The 25,326-nt window shown below is 38.7% G+C and overlaps 1 protein-coding gene across 2 annotated transcripts; it reads right to left on the bottom strand.

Annotated features, from left to right (window-relative positions):
* Positions 1-459: 459 nt before the first annotated feature.
* Positions 460-24,898, bottom strand: PPIG (peptidylprolyl isomerase G). 2 transcript variants are annotated; one of them, XM_042041374.1, is made up of 13 exons: positions 24,649-24,898; positions 16,970-17,049; positions 16,784-16,858; positions 14,534-14,641; positions 14,017-14,061; positions 12,061-12,148; positions 10,946-10,975; positions 10,714-10,853; positions 4,779-4,983; positions 3,596-3,763; positions 3,045-3,129; positions 2,075-2,211; positions 460-1,735 (listed from the first exon to the last, which is right to left on the bottom strand). In XM_042041374.1, the coding sequence occupies exons 2-13, from the start codon at positions 17,028-17,030 to the stop codon at positions 616-618; spliced, it is 2,262 nt and encodes a 753-aa protein (XP_041897308.1). In that variant the 5' UTR covers positions 17,031-17,049; positions 24,649-24,898; the 3' UTR covers positions 460-615. The 2 variants fall into 2 exon arrangements, with proteins under 2 accessions (XP_041897308.1, XP_041897309.1); XM_042041375.1 differs by lacking the exon at positions 24,649-24,898 and adding an exon at positions 24,340-24,359.
* Between the last annotated feature and the right edge of the window lie 428 nt (positions 24,899-25,326).

The raw sequence follows: 25,326 nt of genomic DNA, 5'->3' as shown, positions 1-25,326 counted from the left end.
AGCACTTAAAAATTTTTTTTAGGACAAGGAGTAACTCCCAGACACAGGTGACTGCCTTACAACATCAAAGAACTCTACTGCTGGCAGAGACAGAAGCACAAACAATAAAGACTTACTTAAATTAATTCACTTTGTGATTACAATAAAAACTAACATAATTTACCTCTATAAATAAATTTCCTTAGGATTTATACCTACTGAAATACAGATGTAGCAAGACTGGAGTAATGGACACCTCGCAATATTCTCCTAGCTTTAAGATGACATGTAGTATATCTGCAGCTTTCTTCTTCATATATGGAACAAGCCTCTTCGCAGGCAGCCATTGCTTGCACTGAACTATGTTCATCAGGTAAAAAATAAAAGTGGCATGGAAGTTCCCTTTCTAGCTGACAACACACAAGAAGGATACATAATCCAATGAAATATTTAAAACACAGCACACTGTATTACACACAATTTGTTTTTCATTTCAAGTTTATTAAAACTTTAGCAGTACAAATGATCCAGGTTTTAGATTATCAAAAGACCAAACTGAAGTCCGCATCTTTAAAAAAGGCGTTCCCCAAAATGTCTCTAAAACTTTGAGACAATGGAAACATTAAGTCCACAAACTCATCCATGCCTGTCATCATCTGTTCCAGGACTTGTTTCACGATCAGACTTTTTATCCTTACTGGGGGCATGATCTCTTTCCTGACTCTTTGATTTTTGGTTTATTTCTTTTTCTGCTGAGGATCTGGTCTTTTCCTTTTCTTTACTGCTGCGTGAATATGATTTTTTTGATTCTCTCTCTTTGCTACTTGGTCTCTTTTTTGAGTCTGGACTTCTATCCTGATCTCTGCTAGACTTCTTATCTCTGCTAGATTCAGGACTACTACTTTCACGGCTTTTTGAACGCCTCTTCCTTTGGCTTTCACTATCATTCCTCTTATATGAGCTTCTACTTTCCCTATTTGAATATCTCTCTCTGTTTCTGCTTTGACTTTCATCCCTCTCTGAACTCCTCGATTCTCTCCTCCTCCTATTTTCTCTTCCTCTGTATTTATCTGGTGTACCTCTCCTTTCTCTGCTTCTTGATCTTCCCCTTCTTCTTGTTTCTCTATCTCTATTCCTTGAATAGTCTTTACTTCTACTGCGATCCCTGTCCCTGCTTCTTGATCTTCCTCTCCTACCCCTATCTCTGCTTTTGCTTCGATCCCGTGTTCTGCTGCTGGAACTGTGTTTTCCTCTAGCATGCTCACGCTCTTTGCTTCTTGACTTGCGTTTCTCCCTGTCTTTGCTCTTCCTATGCTCTTGTTCATTACTTCTTGAGCCTGCTCTTTTACTTCTCTCCTTGCTCCTGCTTCTTTCTTTCTCTCTCCCCCTAGAATCATAGCGCTTTTCTTTTTCTCTACCTTTCTCATGGTCTCTCTCTTTGCTTCTTGATCTTAGTCTCTTTTCATCATGTCTGCTGTGCCTGGAGTCTCTTTCTTTACTTTTTGATTTCTCTCTGCTTTTACTATGGCTTCTAGATTTAGCTCTCTTCTTGGCCTTGCTTTTGTTATGCTTGTCATCTTTTTCTGAATTTCTTCTTGTCTCCCTGTCTTTACTGCTGGATTTGTGATCTTTTTTCTTCTCTTTTTCCCCTCTTCGGCTTGGACTTTCAGAAACTTGCCTGTGGTCTGATATTTTTCTCTCTCTTCCTCTTCCTGGGCTCTTTTGATTATCTTTCTTGGTTTCATTTATTTCACTCCTTGGAGAGAAAAAGATACAATCTTTTAAATGTTTTCAATTGCCTCTATGCTGAAAATTAAGCCAGAAGTAAGACAGCTTCACAACTAAAACTTCACATCAGGTCATTTATATTAATAATTATCTATTTACAGTAGTATGGGTAAAGTCAGACACAATTTAATAACGGAATAACCAAGTCAGCCCCCTGTTTTTTTGAAAGCAAATTGTAATTGAAAATCCCAGTTGACAGGTATTACTTCTAAATAAACAACCAAACAAAAAGAAATTAAAAAACAACAGAAAGCAAAACAAAACAAATCAATACATATGCAGATGTTCCAGAAAGAAATAATCTTACTTGTCTCCTTTTATCCATCTTTCTCCACTAGACACTCTCATTCTTTGAGCTCTTTGCATTTCTTGCCTCCAATGTGGAGGAGTTTCACTGCGCCGGAATCGATCTCTTGACCTGGATCTGGAAGGCGTCCGGTAACGCTAGGAGGCAAAAAGAGAAAATTGTGCCTAAGCTTGAATTTGATGTGTTGTGATACTTAAGAAAGATTTTCACCCCTGGCAGTCAGTTCTACACAGCACCTAACATGACATTTCACATGTATATACCAAGTTTCCACTGACAAGTTAATAACTTACTGAAAAATGTATCAGACACACTCAACTAAAATAGGAATACAAAGTGTTTGATCAAATAACTGATTTTAAGGTAACTTCTACTTCAGGATTTTTGTTGTCTGATGAGAAGTTTTCTGCCACTTTTAATTAGAACAAATGCTAATGCTGTTTACTAACAATGAAAATTCTTATCTTTGACAGGCAATGCAAAAACAATACTTCACACTTGTTAAGGATTTTACTGAAAATTTGAGGGATAGACAGTTCAGTTATTAAAAATATTTGCTACATGCAGCACATAGCTTACGGCTTCACAGTATTAAAAGTGTCAATTTGACAGCTCCCCCGGCAAAAAAGGGGAGAAGTCTTCCCCACATTCCTGGAACTGATTTCTTACTGATTCTGTGTTCACTAGAACCCTTTTAGAGCTAATTTCATTCACTAATTTAAATATTACCACATTAACTTAAATAAAGCATTTTTATGTTTTTTTCTCACCCCCTTCTTCAAACAGACCCAGAATTCAAACAGATAATTTAATTTTCTTTTCTGTCCTCCTTCAAGCCTCAGTATCCAAATCAATTATGATGCACTTTTCTTTTTAAAATCAACTGTCCCAATGAATACAGTTAGTAACACCAGCAGTGAGACTGTGCTACCACCTTGTTTATTTTGAAGAACAGATTATAAACATTTACCCTTGGTCCTCTTCCTTTTATTTTCCTTCCAGATCTGGTGACCAACAGCCTCCTCTGGTACGTTGACTGTGAATTCGATAGATTACTAAAAATAATTTTAAAAGAGTGATATTGTTTGTACAATTAAAAAAGAAGGAAAATCAATATTAAAACCTTTTCAGAAAGTAAATGAAAACACACAATTTTATTTTACTGCAGATAGTAACATCTACACTTCAGATCTATGACTGCAATAATTTACAAGATTTCCAGGCTTTTCCATGAAAACAGAATAAATTATAGATTCAGCTTGGACAGTTTCAATGCACTCTAAATGAAACTGAGCCAGTCATTACACATTTTTTATTCACTAAAACCATTTTCAAAGACTAAGCCTTTGTTCTAGGACCAAGACAATAGTTTCCAATAAAGGGAGAAATCTATTTTTCATCCAGCAGTGCTTACAACATGGAACTGTTTAATATGAAAAAAGATTCAATATTAGAGTTCTAAAACAGTAATGTGACCATACCATTGCCAGCACATAGCCAGACTTAAACCAGATATACTACCTTTCTCTTTCCTTCTCTCTGCTTTTTCTCTCTTTTTCTTTCTCATCTACTTTAGGAGGACTTTTCCTCATCAGGAACCGGTTTTCAGGTACAGGAGGAATTTCTTCAGGACGGACAGTAGATAATGGCTGTGCTTCAGTGTTTTCATCTTCACTTTCACTGGATGAGCTTTATTTTTGTGTAGAAAACATGCATAATGAGTTATTTGGATGAGGGAAGACCTTTCGTTCTATTTAAATAATTCAGAAATTCTTTTAATTCAATATACCATGATACTGCAAGAATCTCAGAAAACAGAGCTATTTCAGATGCAATTTTTTTCCCCTCATGATTATCTTTGATCCAAAATATACAACTGCAGTAGATTTCTGACCAACATTTTTAATCTACTAATTCCAATGGTGCAACACTGAACACACACATGCTCTCCATTTAGATACAACTTTTTGTTCATTTATTTTCTTTTCAAAACACTATGAGGAGACTAAAATTCAGATTTTACACTAGCATATATAACTGTCCACAGACTACAATAATTCCAAGCAATTTACAAACTTCTGTGAAATGGGCTTAGGTGCACAGAAACAGTGTTTAGGCAGCACTGCCCTAAGTGAACGTTTCTTAAATTTCACTGCTAGCTTAGAAAAATGTGACTTGCACTGACAACTTCTATTCACATTGAACTATAACAAAACTATTAGAGCCAAAATAACATTCACAAGAGCAAGAGTGCTTTCTAAATTTTATTATCTTCCAGTGAAACGGCAAGAGTTTTGGCATATCAGACAAAAAAATTGTTAAGTATGTTAATTTATTAATTTTATGTTTAATTTTGCTGTATCCCTGCATACTACATTTTTGTAAGTTCCACTGCATATGATTCAAACTGAATTGTACAGAAGTTACAGTGACAAATCATCCCTACCCATTTCAAACCTACCACTGCTTCAACTTCCCAAGCCAACTGAAGTCTTAGTCCATTCCTTTACTCCCTTACAAGATGCACTACATATGCACACAAACACTACCCTTTCATATCAGAAAATTCATTCTTGTGTATGGAAACCAACTATCTCCCAGACTGTGAAACCTGCTTTGCTAATTTACAGAAATGCAGTCTGTAGTTGAAAGACAAGAGAATGGTATGGTGTACATGTAACAGAAAACAAATCACAAAACTGACCTTTTCTTGCTTTTCTTTCTCTTTTTCTTTTCTTTCTTATGTTTCTTGGAATTTTTTTTGTGTTTCTTTTTTCGTTTTTTAGATTTCTCTTCTGAAGCACTCTCAGAATCCGATGATGAATCAGAAGATGATTCTGAATCGCTTGAACTTTCCGAGTCACTGGATGAGGAAGATGACTTGTGTCTCTTCTTTTCTTCTTTCTTGGCTTTAAATCAGAATAGCAAAGACACATTTTAATATCAAACACTTTTAAACCAATCTCAGAAAAATCATCTCATGCAGTATCTGCCTCAGATTCTTAAAATTGACTCATGAGATTACTCATCAAAATCCTCAAGAACAAATTGAAATTTTGGCGAAAACACTGCTTCTCCACAGCGCAATAAAGGATACGTCTGGAAAAAGAAGACATTTTCAGAATTTGGATTGATGAAACTTTAAGTCTAAAATTTATACTGATAAGAACTTGTAGAACCATATAAGTTTTCAGATGATGTTTTATACAACATAAGCTACATACAAAGAACTATTTAAAATTTATTTACAGAGTGTTTACAAAAAAATTTCTTTAGCTTCAGGTTTCACCTGACTTCATCAAATCACTAACAAGAGAAATTTTGAAACAGAAAATAAGAGGCACAGACTAAACCAAGTACTCACTGAACTTAGTTCACTATCCTATTCTGTCAGGTCTTACATTCAGAAAGCAGTGATACAGAGTGGTGAAAGATTTCCTCTTCACAGTGATGCAGCACACTCGCTTCCAATCAAACAGGCTGAGATAGCACTTCTGGGTGACAACAAGCTAGGTGGAGCTTAATTCACGGAACTGTATCAGATACATGGTGCACATCCCAACAGAAACAATCTTTGCCTCTGTCTTTATGGTTATACTCTTTATGGATACTTTCTTCCACCTTACATCGTTACCAAATCCCCACACTGTTACAGTGGATGAAATTCAATCTCATTGCAGTAAATCTCATTCATTTTTCAGCTTAGCACCACCGTCACAAGTCACAGCTGCGTGACAACTGAGATGAGCTCAGTTGGTCAGAGCGCAGTGTTAACACCAAGGTCATGGGTTTGACCCCCAAATGGGCCATTCACTTAAGAGCTGGACTTGATCCTTGTGGGCCCCTTCCAACTCAAAATATTCTGTAGTTCTGCAACTTATACATGGTGCTTTCGATGTGTTTATTCACAAGCCTCACTTGATACAGACTAACAAAAGACTGACAACCAACTAAAAAACTTCCATCCTTCACAGAGCATATTGGTCTTCCAGTCATTTCCAGGTGCAGTATAAACTAGCAAGTAGTCTTACCAGCTTAGGGCAGCCTGCTGATTGAAATCAGCTTGTTCTCATCAGATGTTTTAAGGACTTCTTGCAAAATGCTTCCAAAAGACGCATCTCACTATATTTCTGACTTTTCTTGTAGGTCCAGACCAAGAGACCTGCTCTCTGTTCTCTCCAGCTTTTGCTCAACATCCTTCTTTTAGCACTATATTTAAAAAATGTCTCTGTAATATTTTGTATCAGTTTTAGATAGTCTAAATACATATATATTTACAGAACATAACAAGTACATATTTATAAAAGGAAACGGAACATTTTTCTATAGTTTTAATTGAAGTAGCCTGGTGTAGGCCAAGTGACAATGAAACAAAAAGAAGAATCTCACCTCACCGCTAAATACTAAGAATACAAAAAGATAAATGTTTCTGATCTATTACACCCTCAGTTTTGGTCCATTCAAAGGAAAAAAATCCTTACATTGCACTACAGTGTTTCCTACATGCCTTCAGGCAAAACAAGGTATCTCCAAGCTCAATTTCAGAAATGCCTGAACAAGGCATTAATAAATGCAGTGATTTCCTGTATTTTCTTCCTCCTGCATATGTTTTAAGTGTGTCAATATGTGCGACAGTTTTATCTGCATTCTTGTAACTAGTTCAGGTATGTTAAAGTTATTACTTTAAAGTGAGTAAGTAATAGATAGAACTGGAGGCAAGTTAGTGAGCAACTACCTCAACAAATATGATGTGATTCTTACCACGCAGCAAGCAGGCAAGGGCAGATGTATTTGGGAAATCACACAGCAGGTAGGGAGTGAAATGACATGGGGAAAAAAAACCCCAAACAACAAACAAAACGAAAAAGGCCAGAACGAGTTACACAACAAAGACAGAGTATCTGACAAGAGGGTTTGGATATACTTTCTGGTGACATCTAACTATCTCTTATCCAGCAGCAAATGTTATTTTGAATACTGAACCAACCTGGTACCGTCCAACTACAGATTACAACAAATGAGACCAATCCTGGGACATGAAGGTCATCAAGAAACAGACATGTACAGTCCAAATGTTCCAGCTCATTACCTTCAGGATCAGCTTTCAACTTATGACCACATCTGAAATAGATACATCACTTCCTACTCCATTCACGGTGACCTACAGTATTTGCCAGACTTTGTGAACTACCTGACCATGCTGCATGACACAGACAAGTACTCTTTGTGTCTCAGCAGGTTAGGGACTGTAGCAAGTCTTACATTAGCCCCATAGTGCAAAATTAAGAAACGACCTGGCCAGAAAACATTTGGGATTAGGCATAAAATTTAGAACAAATTGTATCATCTTTTAATTCACAGCAGTGACAAGCAAATAGTTACTTTACAGCAAATCAAATAACCTGATAAATTATGAATGCAGCCATAATCTACATTAATTGCAGAAAGCACACTTATACAAGCAGTGATTCCACAGGGACATCTGTAACATCAATGAAGGTCATGAATCAAGCCTAGCACTGCTCTGTGCAGAATTCCCTAGAATCTCACTTTTCATGAGGAATCTTCACTAGAGGTTCTCATTAAAAACTGCCCACTGCCCAAAGCCATTTAATTTTTTTTGGTTTTGAATTAGAATGTCAGTGTTTTACAGTCTTGATATGTGACCCAGATGACTTTGTTTCAGCAAAGGTGTATGACCACACACAGTGCAGCCAGGCTTGTTGATTAGGACCTCTTCTACAAAACTGGTACCAAACTTCCACCTGTCCTTAAGAAAATTAACATTACAGTTTTTGTTCCACAGTTTTTCTTGTGAACTATATTAGCTTAGCTAGTCAGTAATAACCTTTCTAAATACTCGGTTAATACTTTGCTTTTTTCCTTTTTTTTTCCTTCCCCAGATCTTAAGATTTTCCCTAGAACTTTAAGATCTTCTAAAAATTATACCACTTGGCCAGAGAAATTATTTTTTATAATTTTTTTAATCTTCCCATTTTCACTTATTCCTCCAACTTTAAGGAGCTAAAAAAAAAGAAAAACAAAGGAAAATGTGACAAACACTCCACTTTCCTAGGTGATCATCCTCCCAGATCCCACATTAAAAGCTTCTTATCTAGGCCTCTGCAATACTGTGATTGTGATCATTTTATCATTCAATTTATAGCATCCAGCAACATAGCCCAGTCATCATCCACTCATCCCTAAATAAATCCAATTCTTCTACATAAGGAGATAATTTACATAGTTCAAAAAGCACTTCATCTGGCTATTCATCGTGATACCCAAAAATCAGATCATCTTTCCTCAACTTTAACCTACGATAAAAGTATTCACACCAAACACCTTGCTTTTACTGTGAATCCTTCTGCTAGTGCCATCTTAGCTTCCCTGTTAAACCCAAGTATGAGTTCTATTTTCATCCCATAAAGACCTAATCCCTTTCTTTGTGTTGCCTACCAGACAAACGCATACAATAAATATTTAAGACTCCCTTGCTATCCTAATGTACCCTCCCACAGAAATTCATCACTGTAGTTCCCTCACAGGCAATATCCTTATTCCTTTGTCTTAAAATCAAGCTCTTAGAAGCAATCTTCTGGTAATTGCCTCATAATTCACAAAACCAGTTCCACTTTGCCTTTCATAGTACTGTACTACAAATAGTTCTCCTGTTAGATGACTCTCTGTTGATGATCTTGTGTCCCAAAAACTGCTCCTTCTATCTGGATTCCCCTTCCATTAACTGACAAGTCCAAGGGCCTCTCCTGCTCCACTTGTGACCTTTGGACAGCAGCTTGGCAAATTTACTTCAGCTGATGTGTTGTCACACTGTTCCTCCTATTTCCACTTCTTCAGGCCGGCACAGCTCATCAGTGGTTCCATGCTGGGCATTTAGCAAACAGTTCCAGCCATGCTGCCATCTCACAGTAGCGGCCCATTTCCCACTGGAGGTCCCACACAGAGCCTTCCCCTTTCCAAAGCAGGATTCTCCACACATGAGAACTTCCACCGTGGTCTGTCATGCAGCATTTTTATCAGGCTGGCTGTGCATTAGTAACCATCAGAGCCATCGTCTTCACCCACACTCAGCTCTGCCCTTCACGTGCCTGATCCTGGTGCATAAGGCTTCTTGTTCTCCAAACATTCCTACTGCCCACTGCTATCTAGAACTGAGCTTTATACCTTTATAGAGTGGGCTATCCCATCACCCTGGCATCAATTTCCCTCCATGGCACACCAGGCCAGCTACAGGAATCAGAGCTGCCAGGAATACAGTAGTACTGAGTCAGAGGTACAAGGACACAGACAAATGCGTAAGGCAAGGCAAGGCAAGTCAAATCCTTCCAGAAGCCTGTTCTCTTTCAAGAGAAGTTAGAGAGAAAACCAATTATTTTGTATTTATTTCTTTCACTCTTTGGATGACAAACACTTTAAAGCCCCACCTAGAGGCTGTAACTCATCAGACTGCTCAGTGCCAAAAATTTCATTTAGTCATTCAAGTGTTCTAGAGTGGACTTCAAAGGGAATGTGGCAATCTGATGAAGACATCTATGGAAGTGTGTATCTCATCCCCTAGCTTCACCCATCCTGCATCTGTACTGTTTTACTTTCTAGTTACACCACCTGTGCCTTTCCTAAGAGATGCCATGCTCCTAAGTACTGTTGAAAAAAAACGTAATTGTATCTTAACAAACAGCACAACTTAGAACCTTTCAGAAGTCAGAAGCCAAAAGACAACTTTGGTTGGAATTCTGTGATACTGGAAAGATCACTTCAGATGCCAAAGTCATTCTGCCAAATATCCCAACATGTGAACAAAAAGGAGGTGAAAAACCAAGAAGCTGAAGTTCAAATGCCTGTATTTTCCTTTGTCCAAACAAACCATTATTCTTGTGTTGTGCTTCAATATCCTTGGTGCAATCCTTCACAGTACATATCAACAGAACATGCTACAAATCAAATAGCAGGATGATCCTCTATCATAGTTACTACAAAACAAGCATCCTGAATGATGCTTCCACCAGCGAGATTCTCCATGGTGACAGGAAGATCTTAGATTCTGCTTCTCTTAGAAAATAAGGCTTCATCCAAGCTCTCATACTATGTTCAGTTCTGAAATGGCAGAGCAGGACATCCCTTCCAGAAAGGGAGACAGGTTCTGTCATATTCCTCTTTAAGAATAGCTCACAGTAACTTATAAAGTGTATGAGCTAAAGGGCCAATTCCAGGCTTTTCTAATCTAAGTGCCTCTTTTGAAGAGTTGCCTTAAAGCAACTTGAAACAAGTTCAATACCTTCCAAGAAGCAGAAGTTAGCAAATGAAGTCATACTGCCACCAATCTTCTTAACATAGCACTCTACTTGATGTGTCAAGTGCTTGCCAGCTTTGTACTAAAACTTAGCTAGTATAAGAAAATTCAAGACAGGACAAGCTTTGAAAAAAAGCATGTATGACTGTTATTTAATGTCTTTTGCATCAACAACTCAAGTTCTTTAGAAGACAAATTGCTCTGCAACGTTATTCACCTTTTCACCAATTGTGCCATCATCTATCACAAGTAAGTTCCTAAATATTTTTATAAGCAACCAACATGGAAGAAAACAAGCAAAATTACCTCATGTACAGTTCAACTTTACCTTTGGATTTTGGAATTAACTCTCCACAACTCAGTATGCGTACTTCAGCATACGGTTTACTAGATGCATCTGTTTTCTGGTTTTCTATTTCTCTCACAACTTCCTGACCTGAGATGACTTGTCCAAAAACAACATGATGCCTGAAGAATGCAAATAAAAGTAAGTATTCTTAGCACTTCATCTTCTTGAGGCGGTCCCCAAACAAATGTAAGGAAAAGAAAGAGATACTTACCCATCTAAATGAGGTGTAGGTTTAGTTGTTCTGTTGTTTCCAGATTTTAATTTAAAGAGAAAAACAGAATCAGTATTAGTGAAAAGCAGCCAGCATTTGAAGCATGTCATCTACACATAGGAAGGTGAACATTATTTTGAGTGCACTAAAAAAAATTGAACAAAACCAGTATGTATCATTCTAAGTTTGTGTGCAGTTAAAAATATTTAATGTTTTACATGTTAAACTACCTATTCAATGAAACACTTTTATTATATCCTATATGAGGATTCTGGCTAAAAATTTATGTGCTATTTCAGGGTTTTTTCAGTAAAATAAAATCATCAGTTTCTACTTGTTAAATTATACAAATACTACCACGAACAGATACAAAAATCTGCAGGAAAAATGCAAATAATCTTCTGTACATTAGAAAATAACCAGAAAACACTGGAAGAAAAAGTATCTGCATGTACAGATTATTTGACACAGAAGAGAACTGACTCTCTCTCAGCTTTCCCCTGTACTAGCATTACTAAGGCATACACGTCAGTTATGGCAGAGTAGAAAACTAGGATGATTGGAGCAATGATCATTTAGAAACCCCAAAATAAGGTTTTAATGCTGACATCCACAACTTGTTAACTAAGGCCATGAAACATGGCTAAGAGTGAAGTATTTTGAGAATGTTTTCTGTAGATAATTTAGATCTTAAAAGAGTCTACTGCAATGTGTTTTAAGTTTTAGCTATAAATAAGACTGTATTGGAAAGCTATTTTGTGATTAAAAAAAGCTCTCTACTACTTTTTAGAGCCCACAGAGCTGTTTTGCTTCCTTCCAGAAAACACTTCATTAGAGTACTAAGAATTCTACAAGGAACTAACAGTTTTGCTTTATTGCCCAAGTTAGAACACAGCTACTGAAAACTACCAAAAGCCCTTTTGCACAGAAAATTAACACTAAACACAGACAGGGTAAAAATAAGCACATTAGGAAAACGGCGACTTCCAGGCAACTTTGTAAAAACCACCAATTTTGGCTTTGCACAGGAGCTAGTCTTCAATATTTAAAAGGAGTCCCTTTACAGCTTACAAATAGCAAACCATATACACATTTCAAGACATTTCAATACTTACATAAAGAACTGTGAACCATTTGTATCTTTCCCTCGGTTGGCCATTGAAAGAAGAAATTCTTTGTTGTGCTTTACAGCAAAACTTTCATCTAAAGAAAGTGTTTTCAGTTACTTTAAGCATACCATATATGCTTAGGTAAATGCTATCGTCTAAGTAAATTCATCCTAATTAAATAAATGTACTAGGCACTTGAATGAGAAGTTGTATTAAAAATAGACTAAAAATAACAGCTATTTAAAAAACATGTTATTCTGTTCATTCTATATAACAAGGAGAAATATGAATCAATGGTTTATAGCCTGAGGGGAAAAAAAATAAAATTTAGTATTCTTGCACAAAAGATTTGTCTCCTACCAACATTAGCAGAGATGTTTAAGTTGTTGCTCTTTCTATTTTTCTTTGGAACAGAAGCTGTGTATTAAGTATTAATAAATCTCTAATTTTCAGGCATTTTGTTGTTTTTTATTTTTTAGTACACATGGATATCCAGTTTGATAGCAACCCCAAACAACGAATTTATCAAGTTGCCCATTAAGAAAACTAGTTTAATGAATCCTACTTCTTATGAGGAAATAATTGATAATAGTTCAAACTAAATCCCAATGAAACTATGAAATGAAAAAAGTGTAAAATGTAATCACTATTGTTCATTTAAGACACCTGTAAGAGATAATCCTCTCCCTTCTTTTCCAAAGCAGCAAAAAGGCTTTTGGGGGAAGGAAATTCTTCAGACGAGGACATTTGTTCAATACTGTTCAGATACAGGTGGCAGGAACAAGCATTAACAAAGAAAAATGTACAATTAACTGTAATGCTACTTTCACTAGCCATGAAAGGGACAATCCCAGTCACTCTCCAATCACTTGTACAATAGCATCAAATGTCAATCTAATCCTATGGTGAGTGGGCTAATTGATCCACAAAAGCAAAACTTTCCACAAGTTCAGTTTCATACTGTGGCCAGCCAAATTGAACAGCCAGCTTGCAACTGCCAGAAGATAAGTGGAAGTTGTGCTCATCTTTCCATCTCTCCCAGCCATATATTTCCTCAAACCTAGCTACTCATTTGTGTTGGTTCTGATGCTTGCCAAATTATTTAATTGGATCCACTCACTAAAATGGAAGTATGTAATTTTTTTGCTGCAATAACCTTTAGGCATTCTAGCAAGCTGGATCAGATTAAAGCTTGATCAGAGACTCAGTGCAAGGTAAGGCTTCCTCTCTCTTTTGGCAGTTGCAAACTGTTGGTTCCGCTCAAGGTCTGATATAAAATTGCAGCCTGGCCCTACTACAGCAGTGAATAATTCTTTTGATTGTGTGCTGCAAGCTTGGACAACGATCAATGGTAAAGAAAGTGTCTGGGAGGGGAAAGGCGCTTGACCTCGCCTGCTGGTGGTAGCTACCCATCACATGGGCTTGGGTGTAATACAACAACCACTCCAAGAAACAGAGATGCTTCGCTACATCCTGGACAAACACAGGCTGAGAAATGCAGCAACTATAACTTCTTCTGCAACACCGGCTGAGAAAGAACCACGACGGCGAGGAAACTGAAAGCTCATTAACTCATCTTGGGTTCAGGAAAGCACGGCTTTATGCATTCTTTTAAATAAAAATTTGCAAGGAAACCCAACCCCATCACACCTTTCTCCTCTTCCCTCAAAGAGAAGACTGGCCAACTTTTAGCTAGCTGATCAAGCCAAAAGTAAATGTCTAAAATCAGCAATAAAAATGTCAATCTGGTAAAAGGGACAAATACAAAGGAGTTCAGTTTTAGTTTTCCATTCATTAAAATGGTTCGTATCTTAAAAGTAAAATAACTTAAACAGGACAAAGGCCTCCAAGACCAGACAAAATCTTTAAAAAAATGGCATTCAGGTTTACAGAACAGAGACTACAGAATGTAAAGGTGATTTATTTTAACACCAAAATAGAGCAGACTGATAAAACTCTTACCTTCAAAAAAGCCGCCATAAATGGATTCTCCTCCTCTGCCATTTCCTTAAAAGAAGAAAAGTAACAGTTTAAAGTAATGATTAAAAGAGTCACATTATGTGAAAGGTGCTTCATAATACTGATATACCTGCATCCAAGTCACTGACATTATTCTTCAAGATATGCAACACAATCAAGATGCATCTTTGTAATCTAAAAGCAAAACACTTGGAAAAAAAGAAAGTATTCTCCCATGTATTCAGCAACAGTCTTCATTGTTTCTTTATTTCCCAGCAGCAGGTACAATAGGAGGTATTTAGTTTTATGAATACTTGAGATAACAGAGCAAAAGTGCATGTGTGTGCATGCATGTATAGAAGTTTATGATACAAGTTTTCATGGAAAGGTTCTCAGAAGAAAGGGAAAAAACAGGGATATCTGTCAGACAATAGAAATGTAAGTAAATGGCTCTATACAGAACTTCTGCTATGTTTTATTGCATAAGCATTAAAGTTTTCTTTAAAGGTTCACATCATACCTTCACTGAAGTCACCTCCTTGGATCATAAAATCTTTCACAACCCTGTGAAACAGACAACTTTTGTAATGCAATGGCTTTTGGGTGGACTTTCCTGTACCCTTTTCACCTAAAGAAAAGAATGAACAAAACCAAAAATTACTCTCTGCATCTGTAGAATCCTCATTACAAAAAAAGTGCTATATAAGCACTTAACCAAAATCATCTACTATGCTCTGAAAAACTGGCTTGTGAGGCGGACACCTACCTGTAATACCAGTAAGAAACTGCCATTTAAGAAAGCACTGCAGAAACTACACTGTCTCTACAGTTATACCAGAAGAACTCCTTACTGACATTAGTATACAACTCTGGTCTCTTCCATGCAGTTTGACTGAAATTAAACATTCAGTTTACATTTATAACTGGTATTGCTCAGAAACATGCAAGAAACACTCAGATCTGTAGTTAAAACACAGCAAGGTTAAGGTATCATTAAAGCTTGTAAGAAAGCCAAAGAGGCAGGGGGAAGGAGAAGGACTCTCATTCCGTTCCCTGCTCATGATGACAACTGCCATCTTTCTCCCTTACATGAGATTATGCTTCAGCTACAACATAATGGCCTTTCCCTGCTACCCTCAAAAGAGATAAGTTTTCTGCTGAGTTAGCAAGATGAATGGCTCATGGTGGGTCCTGTGAACAGCAGAGACAGCCTCAAGGTAACAGTCAGGTAATCAGTGGGACTTCTCAGGGAAGATCACTTCCTCTCTGTGCTGGCAAACTGTTAGCCAGTATCTTCCTATAATCTTATCCTGAGCCATTAAACTGGCATCTTTTGTCAAGGGCAGTTGCCTGTGAACTTAATCTGTAACAGACTGGTCTCCATACGGATTTGAATAGCCAGAAAAAACCCCCACTTTTGATAGGAACTCTGATAAATGTGAAGCTGCATATGTTCCACTAACTTGGCGTATACCAGGAAAACATGCAGCTGATCCCTGTTTCACAGAGACAGCACACACTTTTCAAAACTGCCAGAAAAAAAGATGAGTAAGGAAAACAAATAAAAATTAAAAGTTTGAATTTGTTTGCTGATGACCAATATCATAAACTTCCTGCATATTTTTCTCACTATTCTTATATGTGTTAAGGCAGCAAAATAGCTCAGGATCTGAATTTGATTATGGATGTCAGCAACAAAGGATGAACTTAGTCATACTTGTTGCTGACCTGAAATGCTGTTCAAAGACTTCAATTCACAAATTTAAGGCAGTAGCAGGGAGTAACATCTTTATTCAATAATCTGACTTCTGGGCAGCTGACAGCAGATCAAGAATGCCATGGTCATGTATTAACATAGTCACAGCCTTTAAAAATCATTAAAGTTCAAATTTGTTAATAAATTTTGATAATCTGATTTTGTGCCAGTAAACCTAATGTCAGATCAGGTAAAATCTACATTCCTGCAGACATCCTGAATGGCGTACTACATGTTCTAGTTAACATTAATGTAATTATGTATCCACACCTGAATCAGATCGTATTAGTACTGCTGAGGGATTCGCTATTAACAGCCACAGACCCTTGACCTGAAACACAACCAAGCTGGAAGAAAAGGACACAGAAAAAGCTGAAGACAGAAAGTATGTATACTATTTATGCATTCACGAAATTATTCTTCTGACAATAAGCTCAAGTTTTACTAAGCTGTCAGCGTGTGCAACAAAAGTCTGCAGTCCACAGGAAAATAATTCTGTTTTGTAAATGTTTCCAAGAGAGAACCTTCTGAGTATTTTCCTCAAGAAATAAACTTTCAGTAGGAGTAGAAAACACCAGTCTCCATCAAGAAATTAAAATAACAGAAAAAACAACTGATGAATACTAGCACTACCTTTCAAGTTCCTCAAAGTATCATAAGACTGAAAAGTAAGTCTGCATGGTTGACCTCTTGCTGGTTATCTTTCAAGACTGGATGAAGTTATATAATGTGAACAGTACTATCTGCTAGTAACAGAAAATCAGCTTACTGTGCCTGTATTTAAAGTTGGTTAGTATATAGTCCCAGCAACATACTGAGGCAAAACTACAACTGCTTTGACTCTACATCATGTGTATGATCGTATGTAAAATCAGCCAAATCTTCGGAGGTGTCAAGAACCAATGTTGAACTTATTTTCATATTTAAGAAAATGTCAGGAAAAATAACAGACATCAAACTAGTTAACATGGTATTACAATAAAAATTATAGATTAAACAGTAAAATCTACGAACCTGTGCAAAGGCAGCGAAAATTCTCACATGTCTTTGGACACACATCTGAAAACAATTCAAAGACCACTCTTCCAGCTAGGAGAAAAAAGCACCATATTTATTGTGAAGTTAAACGGCGTTTGTATTATTCTTATACATATCTCATATGAGTATCATGCTACTGAATCAATATTTTCATTTCCTTACCGGGTACATTGTTGATGGCTATGTCAAAAAAGCAACGAGGTCTCTGGACCTTTACTCCCATGGCTTCAGAAGTCTAAATACTGTAAGTAATAAAAAAAAAATTTATTTTTCTTCTGTGTACTGAAATAATGTGTAAGTCAATACAAAAGTCAATAAAAACTGCAAAAAAGCAAACAAAAAACCCCAGACAGCAAACGTAAGCATGTTAAAGAAGTTGAGACAACTTTAGAAGTTCAGAAGTACTTTAGGTAATTTTCATGCATTGTAGTCCCAAATGAGTGATTTTCCTCATGTTTGCTGAAATAACATTAAACTTGAGTGCCATATTTCAGGTGGGGAAATACAAAAGGAAAAGATACTGTAAGGTATGGGCAAGACTTTAGCATCCAATTTTCCAATTTTGAAATTCAGTATTTCCTGGATTCCTGTCATGGCAGTTACCACGCATTGCATCAATTAGAATCTAAACCATTCTGGACAAAAAAAATACATCGGTGTAGCTGTTCCACAACTCTTCTGCTAAATTAAATTATTTTGGCTCTTTATTGTTTCTTTTCCTTTTATGTCATTGTCTATCTCTTGAGACACCATCACTGGTAACATTTAAAAATGTATAGATGCATAGTGCTGCTTAAGGACATGGTTTAGTGGTGGACTTGGTACTGTTATATTTACTATTTGACTCAGTGGTCTTAAGAGGTTTTTCAAACCTAAATGATTCTGTGATTCCTTATAGAGAATTTTAATGCAAATTTTCCCTTAGATTATACAAATCCTTTTATTTTTGTGTAACAAGCTATGTCTTAATTCCATTTGCATCTCCAACTTTATGTACAACCATATTCTTTTGTTTTCTAAATCCCTATCCTCTTGGAGTTACTTCAGACTGAGGAAATAAAAAAAACAAACAGTGACAGAAAAAGGATCTGTAAGATAGGAGTTCCTTTTCCAGAATTCGGAATATAATCCATACATTTTCAGTCCTAATTATTTATTGCCAGAAAACATAGCTCAAATGTAGCTGACATACTGCACACATCTCTCCTAAAGCTTCACTTATAGCTGTACCACAGAACATCCTTGAAAAATTCAATTGTCACCATCTGTCACCCTCAGCATATGAACAAGAGGCAGTAAGAAATCAAGACAGCAGTGTAATCATGTGAGCCTATATCTTCTCTACTTGTGCTGTCACTCCTAACATCTTGGTAAGATTACACAGCAAAAATCACAAGATCAATGCAGGACTGGTTTAAATTAAACACCACTCGGTAGTTAATTATTCATGTAATTTTTAGCATGTGAAGACTTTAAAAAATGCAGAATCTCATCAGATATTCTCCAGGTGTGTAACAAATATATTCATACACACAAGCCAGACACTGGTCAAAAGCAGCAGGCTTATCTCAGTCTGCTTGAATTGAATTAGCATTTCTCTCCTATTAGTACAACCAATTTTGCACAGAAACAAATAGAGAAAATGTCCATAGCTGAAAACGTCAATGCCATCAGGTTAGCAGAAGGCTGCCCAGGTCACCACACTGCTGCCCAGACTTCGAGCAGTGCAAGGAAGGCGGTGGCGTGGCCAAGGGAGGGGATGAGATAGGTGGGAGTGGACAGACTGCTTTCAGAACTGAGACCAGGCAAAGGACAGCCAGCAGCTCACTGTCAGCAGCAGAACAGACTACACAGCTGCACCGGGGTACTTTTTTCAAGGAAACCTTTCACAATAAATGTTATAATAAATATTGTTTGGTGCTAGAACTGACAGTTTTAACTGAACTGAGACCTCTAAGGAGCATCAGTACCACAACTGATTGACTGCTTGTACCCAAACTTTAAGCATTTAATTCTAGTGCTTAAGTGAGAAGGAATTTCCTGCTTTACAAGCAATTTGCTTGAGATGTAGAGGTATGCCTTAACATTCATATACAGTATTTTAGCCAAATTAAATTACAACTATCTAAATTTGTGACACAATTTTTATTTCAAACACTGATGATGACTAAAACTGAATTGTGAAATAAACATAAATATACCTGTGTCAATCAATTTTTAGCTGTTTTGCAGAGGATGGGAAAGAGAAAGTGGGAATAAAGAATTAACCCGACTCCATATTCCCACCAAGTTTTCTCAATTTGATGTTCTTCTACCTCTACATTGTTTCATGAACAAACAAAGTTAGTCCATATTCTAACCATTACCTCCAACGCACCTTGCACTTTCCCTAAATCCTCCAATAATATCCCCTAAACACCAGCTGCATTTGATTCTAAATGACAGGTATGGCAATGGGTGGGTATAAACCCCCTGAACAGACAAAAACCAAGCCAAGCAAATGTATCTCACTCTCGAGCTCATGGTGCCTAGAAAAGCAGGCCAAGATATCAGTGACATTTATCCTACCTACCTCACAAGTCAAGTGAGTGTTTCTTCTCCAATACACTTAAGTATCCTTTGCACTGTTATTTTAGCCAGACCTTTTCCTGATGCACTACAGGGAAAACTACAAAGTTACAAATATTTGAGCCTTAAAGTAATAATTTCTATTGATGTAGTATGTAACACCAAACACAAGCTTCTACATACTGATCACTTAAAACCTGTCTGTATTAAAAGCAAGTACAAGGGGTCTGAATGCTAAATACAGAACCAACAAAGAAAAACACCATAAATATGCCAAGAACAAAGTCAGAAAATACCAAAAATGAAGGCAGAAAATTACAAGTAAAGCTCAGTAGGCACTACATGTCTGATAACAATAGGGCTTAAATCACTTGTGCTACTTCTCTCTCAAAATTTATTTTCAGTAAGAATGTGGATATTCTTAACCCTCAATACCTTGCATTTTTAAATTGTGACCTTGATCGAATTTCATTATTGAAAGGAATATGAATTTGATGTCAACCCACAAGATGCTCACTATACATACATTAAAAAAATGTGCTATGCAGGAGGACAATCTCGGTAAGTCAGCTCACTTTTTCCTCCCAATACTCTAAGAAAGGACAAAATAACAGCCCAAGTACTATCCTGACATTTTCAAGCCATTCATCATTCTCAACCACCTTCTGTTTGAAGAAGCTCTTACTAAGTCTAAGTAGAATCTATGACCAAGAAAACCCCAAAGCCAACCAAGCACCTAGAACATCACTTCACCATATCTAAAAAAAAAGGGGCTTGTTTCTTTTATGTCTGAAAGTAGAATTACAGTTCAGCTTACAGCATATTGGTATTTGTTGACAAATACACCGAAAGTACTTAGTCTTGTCAGAACAGCTGCATCCACAACCAACATTTCACCAACTGTGCCCCTCAGGGTGCACCTTACTTCACAACTCCATCAGCCTCATTATTTTGTTTAAATATTTGCAGGATAAAGCTGGCCAGCTCAAGGCCAGGCTGCCAGCAGCTCTTCTCCTTCAAAATGATCTGTGCCAATGGAAAATGGTAACTATCCCAAACTGTTCACAAGTGTCTTTCTGCCAGGGGTTATTCACTGATATTTGTTGATATGCTTAAAAAACACATATTGGGGAATTTCGTTTCCAAAATCACCTGTGCTATCAGGGATCTGGTAATAATACTTTTTAACACATACTAGAACCTTTTGATTGAACAGGCTAGAAAGCACTCACAGATGCACATCAACTGAAGGATCAGTGTGTCATGCATCCCAAAGAAGCTGACAGCAAGCAGCTGTAGTATTTCCACTAGTATTTCCTAGTTTTATAGGAGGGAAAAAATAACTTTATTTAAAACTGCGCTGAACAAGTCATGGGACTACTGATTTGTTTCAGTCCCAGTACAGGACAGAATAGTATGCAAAGACATATTTAGTAGGAAAAAGATATAGTTTCGTTCACTTCTTTCCCTGTCATCACCAATTCTTCCAGATTTTGAATTTCTCCTTTGTCTGGCCTTTGTATGGGCTTCCTTGCATCCACTTACAATTATCTGCACTGATCTTCATTCAATGTCCAAATGACGTGAACAATAAAGTACATAAATTCACATTCCTACCATTTTGTTTCACACCATCTACAAATGCAGGAAGACTAAACTACATTGATACATATTTCAAAGACAGGCATCTAGAATCTCCAGGAATGCATTTTAAAGCAAAACTTTGCATTCAGAAAATGCAAATGCACAAAGTGAATACTGAACATATATTCTTTAAGGCTGTGGCTGCCGTCACTTGAAGACAATATAAATGTGGGCTGACACTACAACTGAGGGTTCCCACACCCACATGTTTAGCATGCATACAAGTGGATACCTGGCTGCATAAAAGCAACCCCTTCCTCCTTCCCCCAAGGAAAGATACAGCAGCAGCATATATCAGCTTAAAGTGAAGGCAGAAACACAGACTAAAAATGTTACATGTTCATTCCAGTACGGATTAAACTAGAAGTGAATTTATGACTGTGAAATAGGAGACATGGAAATTTGTTCATACTTCCATTCCTGTGACGGAGCTTGCAGCTGTGTTAGCATGATACCAAAGATGTGAACAACAAAAACCTAAACAGACCAACCCTCAATCCCCATAATTTCCTCAGCATTTTTTCCCAAACGCCACCATCTTTTCCTCTGTACTTCACGATCTGAAAACTCTGAATTAGCAGCAGTGACATCTAAGGAAATGAATTTTTTTTCATTTCACTAATCAGCAACACAGGACTTTTGTTGTCAGATTCAGGAATAAGGTACTACACTAGAATACATTTCAGATTTAGGATGATGTCTTTGCAATCACATGAATTTAACACACCTATAAGAAAAGAAGAAAATGTTTGCTTTCTACACAGGTCTATAAAATTTATGCAGGAAGACTTTCTAGCCATCATTAAAAATCACGCATTAAAAGCTTTCAATCTGACTGCCCTTTCCAAAAAAAAAGCCAACCATAAAATAAAACTTTCAACATTTTTGCAGGCAAAAAGGGATTGACACCACTTTCCACCAGACCTCCTCCTCTACAGTAATGTCAGAAGTCTTTACTGGACTACTGACACAGGATTTGTTTCCATCTAAAAAAGGGAATCAGACACCTGGCAATATCAACTGTTGTCTTCCATGGACATGAGGCAAGGGAGACTTAAACAAATATCACCCTTAGATAGGTCCTGACTAAATATGCAGGACATACACCTAACCCTACCACTCCGGTAGTTCACTTACATCACTTTCAGTACGATTTTTTGAAATTATGAACATGAATTTAGTCTTCTTGTACTACAGTATAAGGAATGCACACCCACTTATAACCCCTCAGCTGGGAGAGCATAAGATTCAGCTGAGAAGATAGCAGTATTCTGAAACTGTTTAAACAGAAATACATGTTCCAACTGGCTCATCCTCATTATTTTTCTAGAAAAGGGATACTTACAATGAAAAATGTTAAAATATCTAACCACATTCTTGTCACTTGCAAGTAAAAATCTTTGTTGTCAAGTCTTAGTCATGATTTTCCATTATCTAATTTATGCAGAAAGTACTTTTTTTCCTGTGTTACAGTTTGTGAAAAAATACAGGTGTTTTTTCTGTCAGGTCTGTGCACAAATAAGTGCACTTGTTGGTGTGAATTTGCATAAGCCTGAAGCCATGAACTTTTATTTTAAAGCTTAAAAAGTGCTAAGAAAAGACAAGTTTATGCTTTGTATGAAAGGGGAAAAAAACCTTTTATGGGGTGTAATCTCCAAGTCATGTAAATCCCAAACTGAATTTCAGTAGTGGAATCCTCTCCTACCTGTTATGAAAGACAAGCGTAAGCAATGCAAGACAACCTTGCAGCAGTAGGAGACAGCTCTGAATGCTGACCTGCATTTGTCAACCATAACCAAAAAAACCTTGTTGTAGCATCTTTTATTCTCATGTTCTACTCCTTTCTCTACTCCTCTAGATCCTTTCTATGCCTCATCCCAGCCTCTGACCTAAACCTCACTGCATTAGAAGATGGCCAGATTTTTCCCCTGGCACCCACTGACTCTGCTTCCAAATGGAAGATGGCCCCTAAATTACCATCACATGGAAAATCGTCCACTCCATTACATATTCTTCACTCTAAATTCCCTCATAATCCCCAGATTTTCTGAGATCCTATGAGGGGAAAAAACCCAAATCTTCTCTTGATAACAGCTTGATGACTTCTAGCTAATTAAAAAAATTACATTTGTTTCACAGAAGAGGATGGAAAGAATGGGAAGTCTTAATAAGAAATACAGTCCCAAAGGGTGCTCTCAGAGTACTGATGCTGCTATCCTTTTTATACTCCCCTTCAGATCTACTTCACATACAGAAAACTACATTATTTCTGAAATATTTATAAATAACTTTTACAAACTGATAAAGCAAGCTCTGTGAGTTTAGACAAACTAATACTTCATAAATCATGTCTAACTTCCAAATTCTTACCATATTTTTATCATGGTAGCACCCAAAAATTTGAGCCACACTGGACCCCAATGCAATGGGAAACAAACGGCGGGAAAAAGATAAAAGAAGAAAAAAAACCAACATAAAACCACACCAACCTAAAAAAACCCTAGGAATATTTATCCTTGCCCAAAAAACAGTCTCTTCTGCAGGCAATATAGAAAAAAAACATGAAACCCCCAAAACACTCTCTCAAAAAATATGCATCTTAGAAAATAGACTATATGTAAGATAACGGTCTGATGCTTCTCTTAAAACAGGTCTCAGATGATTGCTAAATATAATTAACCAGACAAACATTAGGAAACTACTGGCGAAAGTGACTTTATAATTACTGATAAATTTTCTAATTGTGACTGAACTGAAAGGCAATGTTTAGCACTACAACAGATATTCTGTCCACCGTTTCAGTAAACTACTTTTTCTCTTAAGTCTCTCTCTTTCAAAGCCTCTTCAGGGCCTCAAAGTACAGCCATATATACGAAGTACTTATAGTTTCATCATGGCTGCAAACAAAATTCAAATACTCATAAAAGTCGTAGGAACGCCTCAGGAAACCCCTAAAAGGGAGAGGCAGAGGAGTTTCCTACCACACACGGTAGCTCCTGCAGGCTCCACTTCCCTAGGAGAGGCCTGCAAGGGGAGAGAACATGTGGCACGCAGACAGCCCTGTTCCTTCCCCGTCTAGGGGAGGAGGGAAGACTCATTCAAACTCCCCAGCAGCACCCAAGCCCGACCAGAGCGCTCGCTGCGGGCACAGACCCGCGTCTCGCCAGGTTGCGGAGAGATACAGCCGGCCTGGCAGACCCGACCCCCGGCGCGATGTGCGCCAGGCCCCTGCGCTGCTTCACCCACCCCTGCTGCTCCCGCCTGCCTCGGGCCGCGCTCACAGCTCCTCACACCCCTTCCCTCTCAGGGGCCGCCCTCACCCGGGATGCGCCGAGAGCCGCGGCCCGCCCGCCCGCCGCACACGGGCCACCGGGCCTTGCGAGGGGCATGTGCGAGGGGCATGTGCGCGGGGGCAGTGCGGGGCGGCCGCCCCAGGCCCGCTCCGAAGCGGCGGCCGGGCCGGCCGGGAGGGGCCGGAGCTCCTACCCGCGCCGTGACCGAGGCTCAAGCGCCGCGGTGCTGCGACCTCCTCCTCCACCGTCCGCCCAGCCCCCGGCGCGGCCCGGGCGATGGCCCTCACTCGGCCACGCCGGCGCCCGGCGCTGCCCGGCGGCGTGGCCGCCACTCACCCGCTGGCGGCCCTCGTCGCCCCGCGCTGCTCAGCGCCGCGCCGCCGCCATGTTGGAGCTGGTGCGGCACGGACTGCGTCAGTGGCGGACAGGGCGGGAGCGGCGACCCGGGGGCGGCGCGCCGGGGGCAGGCGGGGGAGTGTGGCGGTGGGAGCAGCGTCGCCCCAGCCCGGGCAGGGTGCGAGGGGTCGCGGGCAGCGACACAGCCCAGCGCGGCAGCGCGGGCCGCTCGCGAGGAGCCCGAGCGACTGGGGGAGGGGCGCCCGCCTCCTCGAGCTCGTCAGCGGCGCTCCGCCCCTCGCGCTGCCCCGGGCCCGGGCGGGTGCGGCGCGGGAAGGGGCCGGTGTGGCTCAAGTGCGGCAGGTACACGGGCCCTTTGTAGCCAAGCGTGCTCGGGGATAGTGCTGGTCTTCCCCGCCGGCGCGACAGCGGCGAGTGCATTAACGACGGGCTCGCCAAATGGCCAAGGGTCTGTAAATAAACCGTCCTGCACGGTGCTGGAAGCGCTCAGGGTTCCTCCAGCAGTACACCTCGCTAGGGCTTGGAAAGAATTAAAACGGGAATTTAGGCCAACTGTGCAAAAAAAAGTATCTCATAATAGTATCCCATATGTGTGTATTGCAATTCAAAGTTAATTTGTCTTAAAACTAAGACATGAAAGTTTATGACAATGCATAA

The sequence above is a fragment of the Corvus kubaryi genome, unplaced genomic scaffold (genome assembly GCF_017639235.1).
Source record: "Corvus kubaryi isolate FWS band 111438036 unplaced genomic scaffold, C.kubaryi_AGA036_p1.0 37396, whole genome shotgun sequence".
Taxonomy (NCBI): domain Eukaryota; kingdom Metazoa; phylum Chordata; class Aves; order Passeriformes; family Corvidae; genus Corvus; species Corvus kubaryi.
This window is presented reverse-complemented; position numbering and strand designations above follow the sequence as displayed.